This window comes from Notechis scutatus, chromosome 9 (genome assembly GCF_049901735.1).
Source record: "Notechis scutatus isolate UNSWTSFEM ecotype Mainland chromosome 9, rNotScu1.2, whole genome shotgun sequence".
Classification (NCBI taxonomy): Eukaryota; Metazoa; Chordata; class Lepidosauria; order Squamata; family Elapidae; genus Notechis; species Notechis scutatus.
The window spans coordinates 18,138,030-18,155,567 of NC_142017.1; the positions used below are offsets into that span (position 1 = coordinate 18,138,030).

The 17,538-nt window shown below is 42.7% G+C and overlaps 1 protein-coding gene across 2 annotated transcripts in view; it reads right to left on the bottom strand.

Annotated features, from left to right (window-relative positions):
* The window catches only part of NUP93 (nucleoporin 93), a 126,931-nt gene that overhangs the window by 93,604 nt on the left and 15,789 nt on the right, over positions 1-17,538 (bottom strand). For both annotated transcript variants that reach the window (XM_087971674.1, XM_087971675.1), the window contains exons 2-3: positions 15,624-15,830; positions 12,470-12,587 (exon numbers count right to left, since the gene is read on the bottom strand). In XM_087971674.1, the coding sequence (XP_087827800.1) occupies positions 12,470-12,587; positions 15,624-15,802 (297 nt within the window). In that variant the 5' untranslated portion in view covers positions 15,803-15,830. The remainder of the gene's footprint in view (positions 1-12,469; positions 12,588-15,623; positions 15,831-17,538) is intronic.

Genomic DNA, 17,538 nt, shown 5'->3' on the forward strand with positions numbered 1-17,538 from the left:
AACAGAAAGGGAATGGGAGAAAACTGTGCATTCTTCAAATGCATCAGATAATTACTTTAACAGCCCAGAGTTGTCGGCGCGCAAAATTATAACCGGAGAGCCTGATTGATGACTCTTGGCTATGGATGTGTCCCATTGGAGAATATACATCCAAGGGGATGGGGAGAAGACCAGAGTCAAAGGGAGAAATTAATGATGTAATTTAGTGTCAGCTGCACCCAGCTAACGCCAGCATGGCCATTCCAAATAAAACAATTATTTTTTACTGTGAGAGATGTGGCTAGAGACTTATGATTTGAATGGGGGTGGATTGGAGCCCTGACAAACAGGTAAAATGAATCAGAAGAACATATAGTGCCCCCATCTTAGAACTGGTAAAGTAGAAATATATTAAAGTAACGAGGTCATTTTCATGGATAACAGTCTTGGAGCAAAGGTGTCAAGAACTATTCAAGATGTAACATAAAATGGCTTTAACCATTAAAAATATTCAGAAGCAGAGAACTCCTGTTTAACACGTCCAGCTGGACAACTAACCGAAGCTCTTTTATAAAACAGATAAAAGTTTCAAGGTGAAAAAACTTGAGACATCTTACTCTGGTTGTCTTCTCAGCCAAGAACATGACATAAAATGCAAATGAAGTACATCAGTGTGCAAGTCTGCTTTTTTGGACAAATGCTGAGTCTTATCCCTATCTTGCATTTCAAAGAGCTGCCAGACTGGCTCTGCTTTTCAAAAGCCAAAGCCTGGTGGAAAAAATAAAAATAATTTTAAAAAAAAGAAAAAAAAAAGAAAACACCATTCTGGCCAGAGTGAACCACTAGAGTTACCAGATTATCTGAAGAGGCCACGGAAGATAACTGGAAAGGAGGATACCATTATCTGTTTAATCTTCTTGGCATCCGCAATAAAAAATTACAGTGAAAAACTGCAAAATAAAAAAGTATTTAAGGTCTTATTTTGAGGTAAAATTCACTTAACAAATGTCTCACTTAGTAACAGAACTGTTGGGCTCAATTGCAGTCATGAGTCGAGGAATCTCTGTACAATAGTTCTTAATCCTTCTGCAGTTGTGAGGCTGTGTCTCAAAAGTGCTTTTTAAAAGGCAACAGGAGGAGAAGGAGGAGGAGGAGGAGGAGGAGGAGGAGGAGGAGGAGGAGGAGGAGGAGGAGGAGGAGGAGGGAGAGGAGGAAGGGAGGAGGAGGAGGAGGAGGAGGAGGAGGAGGAGGAGGAGGAAGGGAGGAGGAGGAGAAGAGGAGGAGGAGGAGGAGGAGAAAGGGAGGAGGAGGAGGAAGGGAGGAGGAGGAGGTGGAGGAGGAGGAGAGGAGGAAGGAGGAGGAGGAGGAGGAGGAGAGGAGGGAAGGGAGGAGGAGGGAGGAGGAGGAGGAGGAGGAGGAAAAAGGAAAAGGAGGAGAGGAGGAGGAAAGGAGGAGGAGGAAGAAGAGGAGGAGGAGGAGGAGGAGGAGGAGGAGGAGGAGGAGGAGAAAAAAGGAGGAGGAGAGGAGGAGGGAGGAGAAAAAGGAGGAGGAGGACGAGGAGGACGAGGAGGAAGAGGAGAAAAAGGAGGAGGAGGAGGAGGAGGAGGAGGAGGAGGAGGAGGAGGAGGAGGAGGAGGAGGAGGAGGAGGAGGAGGAGGAGGAGGAGGAGGAGGAGGAGGAGGAGGAGGAGGAGAAAAAGGAGGAGAGGAGGAGGAGGAGGAGGAGGAGAAAAAGGAGGGAGGAGGGGAGGAGGAGGAGAGGGGAGGAGGAGGAGGAGGAGGAGGAGGAGGAGGAGGAGGAGGAGGAGGAGGAGAAAAAGGAGGAGAGGAGGAGGAGGAGGAGGAGGAGGAGAAAAAGGAGAAGGAGGAGGAGAAAAAGGAGGAAAGGAGGAGGAGGAGGAAGAAGAGGAGGAGGAAGAAGAGGAGAGGAGAAGAAAAAGGAGGAGGGGAGGAGGAGGAGGAGGAGGAGGAGGAGGAGGAGGAGGAGGAGGAGGAGGAGGAGGAGGAGGAGGAGGACGAGGACATTTTGCTTCTCACCCAAGAAGCTTCATCAGCTCCATCTTCTTCTTCCTCAAAGAAAAAAAACAGTCCACTTGCCTTTTGAAAAAGCACCTTTGAGATAACTTCAACTTGGATGACTGAGAGTTTCCATTCATGAAGCTACGGCTACAAAATTTGGGCCGGCTTTCTGTGACGGCTTTGCTGCTTTCTTTTCAAACAAGTTGAGCATGTAAGTTCAGCCACCCAATAAAAAGCATTAGCATTTACGAGTAAGACAACAGCTCTGTTTGATGCCACACTTTCATCAACTGGCATTTCCAAACATTGCCTTTGTTATACCGAGGGACAAAAACGAGACCAGAATTTAAATCAGAGCCGGATGCCCGTCATAAACACACCAGCTTGGCCAAAATGGAATGAGTCTGTCTCAAAACATTAGGAGTAAAAAAAAATTAATTTATCACTTGGCTAATCCAAAAGTCAATGAGGAGCAATTATTTGAACCATCAATATGGCAAAAATTACAAGGCTGGCCAAACAACACGGTTTTGCAGAAAAATTCTGCAAAGAAATAACACGAGATTGAACTGTATTTTCAGATTGCACTATTGATTCCTTCATCTCACTGATTTCATGAAACTATGTGTGCGTACCAAATATACCATCTGTACACGCCGATTTCCAAAAGAAGCTAAAGTGAAAGAAGCAGAACCACCTTCTTTAATCATCTGTGATTATCAATATGGGAAATATTTAAAAATTCAGGGTTGGCTTTTTTTCCCCAAAAGAAAAGCATGGAAACTTTTCCAAGAATTCCAGGAAGATAAATGATGCTTGAACAATCATTTGGGGGGAAAGATGACATCATCGAAAGGACCAGAAAATCATCATCTTTGGTTATGATGGAATCCATTCAAAAATAATTCAATTTAAAACTTTTCATAGTGAAGGTAGATGGGAAAAAGCCATTGAAATCAATGCTAAAGATAAACATTTTCAAGGCAGAATAGCAGCATAGCAGCTCTTGAAAAAGTTGCTTAAAGCTTTGAAGATGGTACCAAATAGTTCAGATTGAAACATCTCCCAGAGTAAATCAGCAGGAAATCCAAATTCAGAATAACCGAGTTGGAAGGGACCTTGGAGGTCTTCTAGTCCAACCCCCTGCTCAAGCAGGAGACTACCATTTCAAACAAATGGCTGTCCAGTCTCTTCTTAAAAACCTCCAGTGATGGAGCACCCACAACTTCTGAAGGCAAGCCATTCCCCAGTTGATTGTCCTCACTGTCAGATAATTTCTCCTTAATTCTACGTTGATTCTCTCCTTGATTAGTTTCCACCCATTGCTTCTTAGCTTACCTTCAGGTGCTTTAGAGCAGTGGCCCCCAACCTTTTTTGAACCAGGGACCGGTTTCACGATTATTTATTCTTCCACAGACCGGTACCTGAGTAACGCGAGACTCCACCGCCATCGGGACGACTCTTCGTTCGAAGCCGCCCCCCGCCTTCGACGAAACTAAGGCACGAGCACCCAAACACCGCTTTCCAACCGAAAACCCGGATGCAACCGAAAACCCGGAAGCACCGTCGAAACAAGATGGCGGTGCCCAAGCTTTGCGGCCCAGTAAAAAATGATCCACGGACCGGTACCGGTCCGGGGACCGGTGGTTGGGGACCCCTGCTTTAGAGAATAAATTGACCCTGTTTCCTTGGTTGCAGCCCCTCAGATATTGGAAGACTGCTTTCATGTCTCCCCTAGTTCTTCTTTTCTCTAGACTAGCCATACCCAATTCCTGCAACCGTTCTTCGTATGTTTTAGTCTCCCGGCCTTTAATCGCTTCAGTTGCTCTTCTCTGCAACCTCTCAATATATATATGTTTTATAATGTGGTGACCAAAACTGGATGCAGTATTCCAAGTGCGGTCTTACTAAAGCCTTATAAAGCAGTGCTAACACTTCGTGTGATCTTGATTCTATCCCTCTGTTAATGCAGCCTAGGATTGCATTGTCTTTTTTTGGGCAGAGAAAAGAAATTCTAGCACTCTTTAGCTTTTAAGTTGGGCAAAAGACAGCCAGAGAGAAAAATATATTGCAATGCAGTACAAGTGGAGATCTGGCTTGAAAATCGTTCTATGCCAGAAAATAATAATTCTGCCTTATCAAGAATGGGTCAGAATTGCTGAAATGTATTGCTCCATTTTCTCCTTTTTAAGAGAAGGACAAATCAGGGATCCTTAAACAATCAACAGATGGAGGGGCTTTGGAGTGGGAGTGATCAGGCAGGGGCTTCCAGCCTGCTTCCGGAACATTTGCACAAGGCTGTGTGCTCTGTTCATTACAAGGAATCTGAGAGCAAAGTTGTACCACAATAAATCCCTCTAAAGCAGGGGGTCTCCTAACTTGGCAATTTCAAGACTTATGGACTTCAACTCCCAGAATTCCTCAGCCAACCAAGTGAATTTACCAGATTCACTTGGCAGGTATCTAGCCAACTTTGATATACCTGCTCATCACTTATCCCCCCTCTCCATTGCTTGAAATGATGCACAGATGATTCTAAAGCAAACTAAATCCAAATTGCTTGTGGATTGGTATAATAGGTGAATACAACCATGCTTTGTAAAACCAAGGCTCAACAGATTGTGACTTCAGGCAATAATTTATTGAATAAAACATATATAAGAACAATGCGTGAATCTGCTCACCATTTTGTTTGAAAACTAAGGGGGTTTTTTTTCCACAGAAAAAAATATTTATACTGAATGATAAATAGAATACATGTTTAAAATGTTTCATAATTCTGTCGTTCAGAAGTTCTTTCCGAGCAGCTGAATAACAGAGTAGTTGCCTTGCAAATTTAACCACAGAGAAATAACCCCCCCCCCCCCAAATGTGTGGATCGATGTATCCAATTTTACATAATGCCCTTAAGACCTGTCATCTTTTTGGCAACAACTAAACTAAAGATTTCAAAGTAGAAAAGATTGCCGATTGTCTGTATCATTTAGGCAGCTCCACAAGATATCTCTGTTCTTGTTATTAAAGATACATTCACATTTACGGGATGCATCATCATGAATTCTAAGGAAGATTAAGTGGGAATGGTTTCCAGTACAGATTAATACCCCCAAATTTAGCAGTAATAACAGTGCATAATCAAATTAACATTGCAAGGGAAAATATTAGCATGTGAAACCTAAGTCTTCTTTGTTCCATTATTTGGAATGCATTTCCACAGCCAAATTCTGTAGAACAAATAATATATTTTAGAAACACTCTTGAAAAAAACCAAGATGCAAGGTTACACCAACTTCCTGGAAGCTACAAGCAGATACACAACTTCTCAACTTCTATGGAAATTCTCAGTCATCCAGGTTGTTGTTTTTTTCCTTGAGTTGTGAAGCTTCTTGGATGAGAAGCGAAATGACTTCCTCAAGGAAAAAAACAGTCCAGCTGCCTTTTGAAAAAGCACCATTGAGATACTCAACTTCAACTGGAGGTTTTTAAAAGCCAGTCTGAAGAAGCTCATTTTAGGTGTAAGTGGTTAAGAGAAGTGCATTACTCTCAAAGACATCCACCAGACCTTTTCAAACTTTGACATACTCTATCGCTGGAGATTTTTGCCCTGCTAAGGTGGCACGTTCTTCTTTTGCACTTTGTTCACCTAGTTCTTACAGAGAAGCACAATATGAGGATTTTCCATTTTTAGCCATTTTTGTCATAGAGTCAGGTGGTGATTAGGTCTGAGAAGAGTGAGTGACCCAAATTACTCTGCTTAAGGGAGGGTTGGAACCTGGTCTCTATGTGTAGGCCATCAAAGTCAAGGCTTGCTAGATGCCGTCTAGAGCAGGGGTGTCCAACCTTGGCAACTTTAAGCCTGGAGGACTTCAACTCCCAGAATTCCCCAGCCAGCAAAGCTGGCTGGGGAATTCTGGGAGTTGAAGTCCTCCAGGCTTAAAGTTGCCAAGGTTGGACACCCCTGCTCTAGAGGTTCATTCCAAAGCAGTTTCCTAGAATATCATCAGGTAAGGTCTACTTCAAGCTCACGGGTCTTAATCAGCCTTCCAAAAGGAATTGTCAAAGAAAAGGAAGGAAATTAGGAGATCCAGGCAGTTCAAAGCTTAACCTCTCTATACAAGAATCTGAACTACTGTACTAACAGGCAAAGCAATTTGGCGGTAGATAAGAAATTCAAGGTGGGCTGGACTTGGATCTCTTGTGGGTGCGAAGGGACTCATGACTGATGACATGTTTGACTCCTCCTTCGAGCTCAGCCCGGTCCTCTCCTACATCATTCCTCCCTCCGTCTTGGCGTCTGCTGATAGAATGGAGGTCTGGCTTGTTCGTTATTGCTGCAGCTCTGGGATCTGAAACTATGGCTAAGGTATTCCGAAATCCTTGAACATTTTTGGTGAAAGAGAGTAGTTCAGATTCATGCCAAGCCCCAGAGAAAGCAGGAGATCCAGGAAGTTCACATGAGTATAAAAATATATGACAATCTTAAGCTTTCTGCAAGAACCTGAACTACTAACGGTCAAAGCGATTTGGCGGTAGATAAGGAATTCAAAGTGGGCTGGACTTGAATGTCTTGTGGGAGTGAAGGGACTCATGACTGATGACATGTTTGACCCCCCCCTCCCTCGGGAATGCCGAATTAGGAATGATCTACATCCAAATCATTTCAACCTTTTGCTTCCATCTTAGATCAGCCAGTTGAACACGGCATCCAAGGCCTAAATTCCGGTTTGCTCAAACAATCCCATCTTCTTAAGTGTCAAATGAAGGCTATCTTGTTTCTGCAAAATGCAGACCAAGATTCACTTGTTTGGGTTTGGACACTGAAATAAAAGAGTTCCTCAACTCCTTACAATGGCAGTGGAAGAGGAGAAGCAAACCAGCTTCCCAACACAAGAGCTGTATTTTCAGTATTTCCCAGAATAGATTGCCCTTTACACCAGTGGTTGCCAACCAGTGGGCTGGGGACCACTGGTGGTCCGTGAGAAAATTTTGGTGGTCCGCAGAGAAATGTCTCCCCCAAAGCAATTAATCCAAGCTGCTTGGGAACACAAGGCTGTGCCATCCACATGGTCCACGGGAACACAAGGCTTGTATCGCTTGCTTTGTGAACAACACGAGGTAATGAGGGGAGGGGGGAAAGGGCGGAGGGGGGAACTTGCCCCACTCACCCCACGTGCCTGGCCTGGCCACTGGGCTGCTTCTTTCCGCTTCTTTCTTCTTCTGCATTTGGCTGCACGCAAGGAAAGCAGCAGAAGTCTTTCTTTCTCTCCCCCAAACTCCACCAGAAATGAGTCTTTGGGATGCTGCAAGGCATCCAAGAGGTTGCAAGAGTTTCCTTGCATGAAGTCAAAAGTCTCTCTCTCTCTCCCCCTGAGAACGGAGCTGGAGATAATGTCCTGCGATCCCAAATAAAGAATGATTGATCAGTGGGAAAATGGGGTGGGAAATTTTCCTGCAGACTTTTTTGGGGGATTTTCCCAGGGTCTCTGGTCCGCGGGATTTAAAATTATGAGTTTGGTGGTCCCTGAGGTCCAAAAGGTTGGCGACCCCTGGTTTACACTACAAATCCCATGGTTCTGGGGCAGCTTTAGGCTTCATCCGGTAGTTGGGCTAAGAATCCTAGTAATAGCCAAATCAGATCTATCACCGGGGAACACACTACAAAACTGCCCTAGGCCAATCGGCACAAAGTGATGGAAGCGTCTTTCAGCCTAGCCCGCCGCTAGTTGCTATCCAACATCTTGTACCAATCCACCAGAGCAAAATGGATCTCAGATACAACGCACACAACAAAAAATACTTAATGTACTCCCTTAGCCGGTGCATGAAACCCAAAGCAGGCAAAAACCAATTACTGTGGAAAGGCTAAGAGATAATATGCAGCCAACAACTGCAGTATTTTTCTTCATTAATCATTACTGCATTCTTCCTCATTAACGCTGGAGGTCCAGAAGCATCAGGAGAAGGAGGAGCAAGCAAGATGCTTCAAAGTTGAAATATGAAAAAACTTGTTTCGGCTCTCAGCTGTTTCTCCCCATTGTTTTGTTTAAGAAGCCTTTTTAAAACAGAATTCAGAGCACTCAAAGGACTGGAATATCTCTGGGGAAAAAAACATTGGGTTTTATTTGCATTATCCTGGGTTCCCTACATTATGAGACTGTAGAGAATTAAAAATTAAAAAAGAACAGATGTACAGGTAGTCCTCGACTTACAACAGTTCGTTTAGTGACCAAAGTTACTGCGACACTGAAAATATGACTTATGGCCGTTTTTCACACTTATGACCGTTTCAGGTCACATGAACAAAGTTCCAAAGCTTGGCAACTGACTCATATCTACGATGGCTGCAATGATCCCCTTTTGCGACCTTCTGATAAGCAAAGTCAACAGGGAAGCCGGTTTCACTTAACAACCGTGTTGCTAACTTATCAACAGCAGTGATTCGCGTAACGACGGTGGCAAAGGAAGGCCGTACAATGGGGCAAAACTCATTTGAACAAATGTCTCATTTAACAACAGAAACGTTGGGCTCAACTGTAAGTCATAAGTCGAGGACTACCTGTATTGTTTAAAAAAAAAAGGAGAGGTAGTCCTCACTTTATGATCAGAGTAGAGCTCAAAATGTATGTGGCGAAACGAGACCGTTAAAGTGAATTTTGCCCCATTGTACAACCTTTCTTTGCCATCATCGTTAAGCGAATCACTGCAGGTTTTAAGTCAGTAACACGGTTGTTAAGTGAACTTGGCTTCCCTGTTCATTTTGCATGTCAAAAGCTCATCACATGACCCCAGGACACTGCAACTGTCATAAGTATCAGCCATTTTTGCCAAGGGGCCTGAATTCTGATCACATGGCCAATGGGGAATGCTGCGATGGCCATTAAGTGTGGAAATAAAGTCGTAAGGCACTGCTTTTCAGCATCATCGTAACTGGCAAGCCATCAATGGAGAACCCCGGTTGGCGTAACCACCGCGTTACCACCTTAACTGCAGTGATTCACTTAACAACGGTGTCCAAACAGTCATAAAAATGAGGCACGACTCAGTTAGCAATAGCACTGAAGACTTCTACAACGGCTTCCCAGCCCTTTCTAAGCAGTTTAAGCCTTTTGCGCCCAAACCATCTGGGTCCTCGTTTTACCGAAGGATGGAAGGCCGAGTCAACCTTGAAGCCGGTGAGTTAATGATGGTCTTGCTTAGCGACGAAAATTTGGGGCTCAATTTGCCGTCGTCCGCGAAATACTACCTGCAATATCATTCTTTACCAAATCCTATCAGAGTCCTTAAGGAACTTTTAAAAAGGACGAATTGCTAGTTTTTTTTCATTGTTTTTCTTTTCTTTTTCTTTTTCTTTCTGTGTGTTGTGTATGTAATTGTTTGACATTTTAGTTGTATAATCAATAAAGTTTGTTTGTTTGTTTGTTTTTTTAAAAAGGATGAAGGGGTTTGGTTCCAGCTTTTTGTAAGTATTTCTGCCTGGGAGGACAAAAAAGCCGGAGCTCAGCTGCCAAGGGTGGAAGAGGGAACATCTAAAGGGCACCGAGGAAAGAGAGAGAGAGAGAGAGAGAGAGAGTAGAAACCAATCTGGTCTTCTGAAATAAATGAAATAATATTGTCTGCCGCAGCAGCCATTTTATGAGAGGATGCTACATATGCTCACCAAACCCCCGAAGGACCTCTCAGAAATGTCCATCCTTGTGCTTCCTTAGAGAGACCTCCACGGGGGCGGTTCTGTCCCCTACCTTCCTTGCAACTCCCCCAGAAGTCTGTCTGCTGAGGATGGGATGGGTCCCTCATCTGATATAATAAGACATTATTCTCTTTTTTTTCCCAAACATAAGGGGAATTGCCCACTCCAGGCCCAGAATCAATTACAAGGTCCGAAGGGAGACATCTCCGCATTATTTTCCTCTTATTCTATCAATCACCTAAGTGTTATTACCACTAAATAATTCACCAAATTAAGACGTCAAATTGGCATGGCCCCTTCATCAGCACTAAAATCTAAAGCTTAAATAGCCGTTTCGGAGAAAAAGACGCCCCGCTAATTATTAACAAAGAGCATTGAGGTTGAAAAAGAACACCTAGGTATTATCTGCGGGTTCCAATTCTTGTTCTAATAGCAAAAATACAGAAATGGCAGCCTGCAGAGCTAAAAGTTCAGGCTCTCAGAAACCCATCAAAAATTTTGTCGGTTCCTAGAATGTAGAAACTCTTAAATTTTACTGGTAATACGTGTTTGAACCTTTTATGTTGATATGGCCTATAGGGCAATAATAATAATAATAATAATAATAATAATAATAATAATAATAATAATAATAATAATAATAAATAAATTATTTAATTAATAATGAAAGCCAGAATAGAAAAATCTGCTGATGACCCCAAATGCAGACTCTGCAAAGAAGCGGATGAAACCATTGATCACATACTGAGCTGTTGCAAGACAATAGACTGACTACAAACAACGTCACAACACAGTCGCTCAGATGGTCCACTGGAACTTGTGTCACAACTACCATCTGCTTGTAGCAAAGAACTGGTGGGATCATAAGCCTGAGAAAGTGGTCGAAAATGAGCATGCAAAACTACTGTGGACTACCGAAAACAGACTGACAAAGTTTTGGAACGCAATACCCCAGATATCAAGATTGTGGAGAAGAAAAAAGTGTGGATCGTCGACATTGCCATACCTGGTGACAGCAGAATCGGCGAGAAACAACTTGAAAAAATCACCAGATATCAGGACTTGAGAATCGAACTGCAGAGACTCTGGCATAAGCCAGTGCAGGTGGTTCCACTGGTATTTGGCACACCTAGGCAAGCACTTGAAAACAATTGGCACTGACAAGATCACCATTGATCAGCTGCAGAAGGCCGCCTTATTGGGATCTGCTCACATAATCCGCCGATACATCACGCAGTCCTAAACGCTTGGGAAGGGTTCGACTAGTGATTTGTGATACAAAACCCGGCATAGTTATCTCGTTTGCTGTGTACACTGTTGTTTTTTGTGTCTAATAAGAAGAAGAAGAGGAGGAGGAGGAGGAGAATATGGAAACTCTAAATACGACTGAAGGTGAAAATAAATCCATTGAGAAAGATATACAGATGGTCCTCGACTTACAACAGTTCATTTAGTGACCGTTTAAAGTTACAAGGCCACTGAAAAAAGTTGACTTATGACTTACGGTCGTAGGTTTTTCACACTTACAACCGTTGCAACATTCCCACGGTCACATGATCAAATTTCCGCCTGACTCGTATTTACGATGGCTGCAATGTCCTGGAGTCACACAAAATCCCGTTTTGTGACCTTCCGACAAAATGCCAATGGGGAAGCCAGATTCACTTAAGAGCCATGTTATTAACTTAAGAACTGTGGGGATTCACTTAACAACTATGGCGAGAAAAGCCGTAAAATGGGGCCGAAGCTCGCTTAACAAATCTCTCGCTTAGCAACAAAAAAAAAACCGGGGCTCCACTGGGTTCGTAAGTGGAGGACTACATGTAATGCGATCATATCGATTTTTAAAAACAAGGGTTTGCGCTGCTGATATGTAGAAAAACAAAATATAAACAAGGATGCCCGGGATATAATACCGCTCATCTTCCATTAACAAGGTGAAAGGATACCAACTGATAAAACCATCTCACCTATCATTATACAGCACTGAGACAGACAGAAAAGGGGAGGGGACCTCAGAATCAGCAAAGCAAGGAAGATAATGTCACAAGCAAGAACGGGTTGTGGTTGAATCATATTGAAAATTCAGTCTCTGAAACACTCGGGTGTTACGCTAAAATTTGGGGAGAGGAACCCTGATTGCCACAGCAGAACAAAGCAATATAAAGTACTGCCTTAAATCAATTGTCCGTCGGGTTCAGAAGGGAGGGGATCGTTGCACCATACAATAACACACACACACACCCATAACTTGTACATTACAAAGCACAAGAGCCGGAAGCCAGTTGCTGAACGGCAGCAGAATTCTGACTGCAGAAACCCAGTAAATTCTGGCAGAATTCTGGGATCAAACTCGGAATGCATTATAAGGACATGTGCAGTTTATTACTGAGTTACAGCCCTCCCCTTAAAGATTCGGCTAGAGGAAACCCAAAAAGTAAACACAGAAAGTCTACCCTGTATAAATTGAGATTGCTGCAGTGCTGTCCTTCGAATGTACACCAGCTCTTTCAATAAGTAAACAAGCCTTTCAACGGTGCCTCCGCTGAAAACAATGATCTGCACAAAGAGGATGCCAGTAACTGAAATATCAAAACACTTAAGCATTAAATGCAGAACGCAAGCTTTTCCTCTTGAGCAAATAAGCAAATTCTCCCCATCCCTGGCAGCCTTTCTCTGGACAAGAAAATGTGCATATATACTGGGGCATCCGCACGTAAAGCATTGCAAAATACATGCGTTTCTTTGATTAAGAGAACATACTTTTGTTGCATATGGCCCTGACCTGTATATCTGTGTCTTTTACAGGCTCTAAAGGTTCGAATGTTGTGGCAGCGCTCAAGCTCTCCAAGCGCTGAGATATGTGGGATATATCGAGCCCTCTGGATCCAAGAAGAACTGATCTAGAAGACAGATAAAAACAAAACAAAGGATGAAAGGCACAAAGATAATAAAACAAGGCAACAGAGTCATTCCTCCCAAAGCAAAATTTAAATCCAGAGGCCCGATTAGCATAATGGGAGTAGTCCTTGACTTACAAACATGCGAAGTTATAATGGCATAATGACACCGGTCCTCATATTTACGACTGCTGTCGCATCCCCATGGTCACACGATCAAAACTGAGGCACATGTATTTAGGATGGCACTGCAGCATCCCGGAGCCATGTGATCATATTTGCGACCTTCCCAGCCAGCTTCCAACAAGCCGAATCAATCGCGTGAAGTCAGATTAACTTTAACAACTGGATGTTATCGTTTAACAATTGTAGAGATTAACTTAACAACCTTGGCAAAAAAAAAAGTGGAAAAATTGGGTGTGGCTGACTTAACAACTGCTTGGCTTAGCAACCAAAACTCTGGCCCCAATTGTGGTCCTAAGTAGAAAAATGATCCGTACTAGTTTTTGATCTTGGGACTTCTATAAAACTTGGATTGAAATAAATATTTCAATAAACAACTTTTGCTTGCAGGACCACTTAAGCAACAAAACCCTCAGGTCAGAGAAAAGCATGGATAAGTCTTCTAAAATATTTTTCAACATCTGGTGATTGACGGCCTGCACAGGTTCCCCAAAATGTGACATTTGAGTCTGACACAACCATGGCTGTCAATGTTTCAACAGCCATTCTCTTTTGGCATTTTTCTTCTACTGATTCTCATTCGGTCTGATGAAAGAAAATCTGCTTTAGAAATGATTTCAATCAGGAGAGAACTTCCAGGAAATTCCCAAGAGAAATTTGTTGCTCTTTCGCCAATGAATGCCAACCAGGCAGAAAGGATATAAACTGAGATAAATAGTGAAGATGATGTAGAAGTGAGAGTTGGGAATGACAGCGGCGGGGAAAATAAAAGTTGAACACAGCAGAAATGGTACACAGGTAATTCTTGAGTTACGACCACAATTGAGCCCAAAATTGCGAAGTTTGTTTGTTAAGTGAGTTTCCCATTTTACGACCTTCTTGCCACAGTTATTAAGTGAACTATTACAGTGGTTAAGTTTGTAACATGGTTGTTGACTTTGCTCGTCGGACAGTCGCAAAAGTGACCCAGGGACATTACAACCGCTATAGATATAACTAGCTGTCAAACAGTGATAAGTCATTTTTTTCAGTGCTGTTATGACTTTGAACGGTTACTAAATGAACTGTTGGAAGTCGAGGACTACCTGTGCTTAGGAAATAGGTGTGGTAAGACCAGAAGAGATGGATGGGTGATGGATGGAATGCAAAAATGAATGAAAGAAGTACACTGAGGTAGTTTGGTCAGATAGAAAGAATGAATGATTGAATTGCAAAATATATACAGGTAATCCTTGACTTACAACCATAACTGGGACCAGAATTTCTGTTGTTAAGCTAGGTGGGCTGTTAAGTCACACACCCGATTTTGCAACCTTTTTTTTTTTTTTTGCCATGGTTGCTAAGCAAACCACTTTAGCGAATCGTATGGTAGTCACAACAAGAAGTGATAGCACCACTTTGTATCATACTGGGTAGAAGAATTAGAATTGTTTTTTTTAATAATTTTTATTAATTTTTTTCCACATTTAAAAACAACGTATACAATCTTCGCAGTGTTGTGATATCAACTTTTCCATTTGGGTCAATATACATATATACATATATACATTATTTTTTATTCCAACAATCTAACCAATTGTACCATTTCTCCCTGACCATATAATATTCCATATCTTCTTTATCTTGCAATTCCAATGTTTGAACATTTCTGCACAATCCATTATTTTCTTTATTATCATACTATCAGTAGGAATACTATCCAGTTTCCAACTCGGTGCATAAGTAATTCTTGCCGCTGTCAGTACATGTATTATATTTAATTTCTTTCTTAAATACTCTAATTATACCTTAAAGAAACATTTCAGGCTTAAGTTCTATTTGGAGACTGGTAATGTCCTGCAACCATTTCCTTATTTTGTTCCAATATTTTTTTGCTTTGGGGCAGGACCCATTCTATTTGTAGAATTAGAATTCTTTATTGGCCAAGTGAGATTAGACACACAAGGGATTTGTCTGCAGTGCCTAAGCTCTCAGTGTACATACAACAATTGATCATTATCACAGTCATCGTAAAAATACATTCATCATAAAACATTGGATACAACACTTAGTGATAGTCACACTTAGTGAGACCACACTTGGAATACCATGTCCAACTCTGGTCACCTTTCTAGATCCTAGAAAGCATACCGAGAACACTAGCAAAGGTGATAAGAGACCTGGAGGCTAAATCGTAGCTGAGGGGGTGAAGTATATCAAAGAGAAGGATGGGGTGTCAGCTGTACCACTCAGTCAGTTTTGTCAATGGAAATAATGTCAAAGAAGAAGGGTGGATAACATGGATCGCATTGAGTTATCCTGCATGGAATTGCCCGTGCAAGACAATTGTTCACTCTCCTGCTTGGAGGGCAGGGTTAGACTGGATGACCTACAAGGTCCCTTCCAACACTGTTAATCTGTTAACGTCATGTTGTCCCACAGCGAGTTAGCCGTGATGAATTGTCCTAGACCATTGAGAGTCACATCAGGGTTGTGTTTGACCTTGGGAGGGGGGCTGCGGGGGGGCATGACCAGGGTGGGCCAAGGTGGGTGTAGCCAGCTCAACATCACTCATGTTGGGGGCGCCTGTGGCAGCCCAAGTGCTCTGCCAGCGAAAATGGGCTCCCGACCTCTGTTTTCCGCTGCAACCCTCTGCCAGCAAAAACGGAGCTCAGCGGCCCTCCTGAGCTCCGTTTTTGCTGGCAGAGGCACCACGGGCCAGTCCTTCACTGTTTCCAGGGCCAGATCTTAAGCACCCTGAGGGCCAGATCCGACCCCTGGGCCTCGAGTTTGAAACCCTTCACCAAGCTTTCTCCACTCCAGCGACGCAACCCTAGCAGCCCCCGGCCAGAGGTTTTAAGCAACCCGGGGACTTACGCCTTGACGTCTGCTGTTTCTTGGGAGGTGCGGGTCAGGGTCCGGGAACGCAGGCGCTCCCCAGCCTGTTGGATCTCCTGGAGATTGCGTTCGACGTGAGGAAGCTCCGCGATGCCTTCCGTCTCGGCTGCCAGCTGCTCTGCCTGCTGCAGCAGCTCGCCAAACCCTTCCGCGTCCATCTGCAGGCCTGGATGTTATGTGGAAGGCCTAGGGAAGCAAGAATAGAAGCTACAATCACGTCAAGGTCAGACTGAAACACTGATCACTGATCTACTCTACCTTTTCAGATTGCAAGGAGTCCTCGAGTTATGACACTTGGGGTCAGAGTTTCCCTTGCTAAGCAAGGCAGAGGTTGTGCCCCATCTTATGGTCTTTTCCCCCCATAGTTGTTAAGTGTTGTTAACCCCTATTCCTTCTCTTCGTTAGGTTAGATATACCTAATTTCCCTTAAACCTGTTTTTCATACGGTTTAGCCATTTCCCCCTAGGTTGGTATCGTTTGCAAATTTGATGAGTTCCCCTTCTATCCCGTCATCATTCTGGACCATTTAGGAAGATGTTGAAGAGCACTGAGCACAAGGTAGAATGGGCTCTGGTACCCTACTGCATGCTTGCCTCCAGGTAGGGGTAGTTTCATCGAGGACTACTGGAGAGGTAGTCCTCAACTTACAACCCAAAATGGAGCCCAAAATTTCTGTTGCCAAGTGAGACAGTTGTTAAGTAAATTTTGCCGCCTCTTACAATCGTTCTTGTTACTGTTGTTAAGTGAATCACTGCAGTTGTTAAGTTAGTAACATGGTTGTTAAGTGAATCTCACTTCCCCATTGTCCAAAGATCACAAAAGGGGGTCACATAATTCTGTGTCCCTGAAACTGACATAAATATGAACCAGCTGCCAAGCATATGAATTTTGATCACATACCCATGGCGACGTTGCAGTGGTCGTAAGTGTGAAAAAGAGCCATGAGTCCATTTTTTTTCAGTGTTGTTGTAACACTGAGGGGTCACTAAAGAGTTGTAAGTCGAAGACTACCTGTACATGCTGGGTGCAGTAAATTCATTTGTGGTGGTACTATCCTACGTTGTTCTACCTATCTTACCAAGAAGTAGGCTATGAATAGAATAGAATAGAATAGAATAGAATAGAATAGAATAGAATAGAATAGAATAGAATAGAATAGAATAGAATAGAATAGAATAATGAAATGAAGAAAGGAATAGAATTAGAATTAGAATTAGAATTAGAATTAGAATTAGAATTAGAATTAGAATTAGAATTAGAATTAGAATTAGAATTAGAATTAGAATTAGAGTAGAGTAGAGTAGAGTAGAGTAGAGCAGAATAGAATAGAATAGAATAGAATAGAATAGAATAGAATAGAATAGAATAGAATAGAATAGAATAGAATAGAATAGAATTCTTTATTGTCCAAGTGTGTTTGGACACAGAAGGAATTTGTCCTGGTGAAAATTCTCTCAGTGTACATAAAAGGAAAGATACATTTGTCAAGAGTCAAGAATCATAAGGTTCAACACTTAATAATAGTCATAAGCAATCAAATCATACTAGGAAACAGTCAATATAAATCATAAGGATACAAGCGACAAAGTTACAGTCATACAGTCACTAGTGGGAGGGGATGGGTGATAAGGAGTGATGAGAAGAGTAACAGTAATTGTAGTGCAGACTTTGTAAATAGTTGGACAGTGTTGAGGGAATTATTTGTTTAGCAGAGTGATGGCGTTCGGGGGAAAAAATTTCTTTTGTCTAGTTGTTCTACTCCAAGCTGTCAAATTCCCGGCCATTCAATGATTGATTGATTGACTTGATCAAGTTGATTACTACCTATCAATTACCTAGATCAGGGCTGTCAAACTCCCAGCCAATGGGTCGGATGCGTCATGTGCTGGCCACA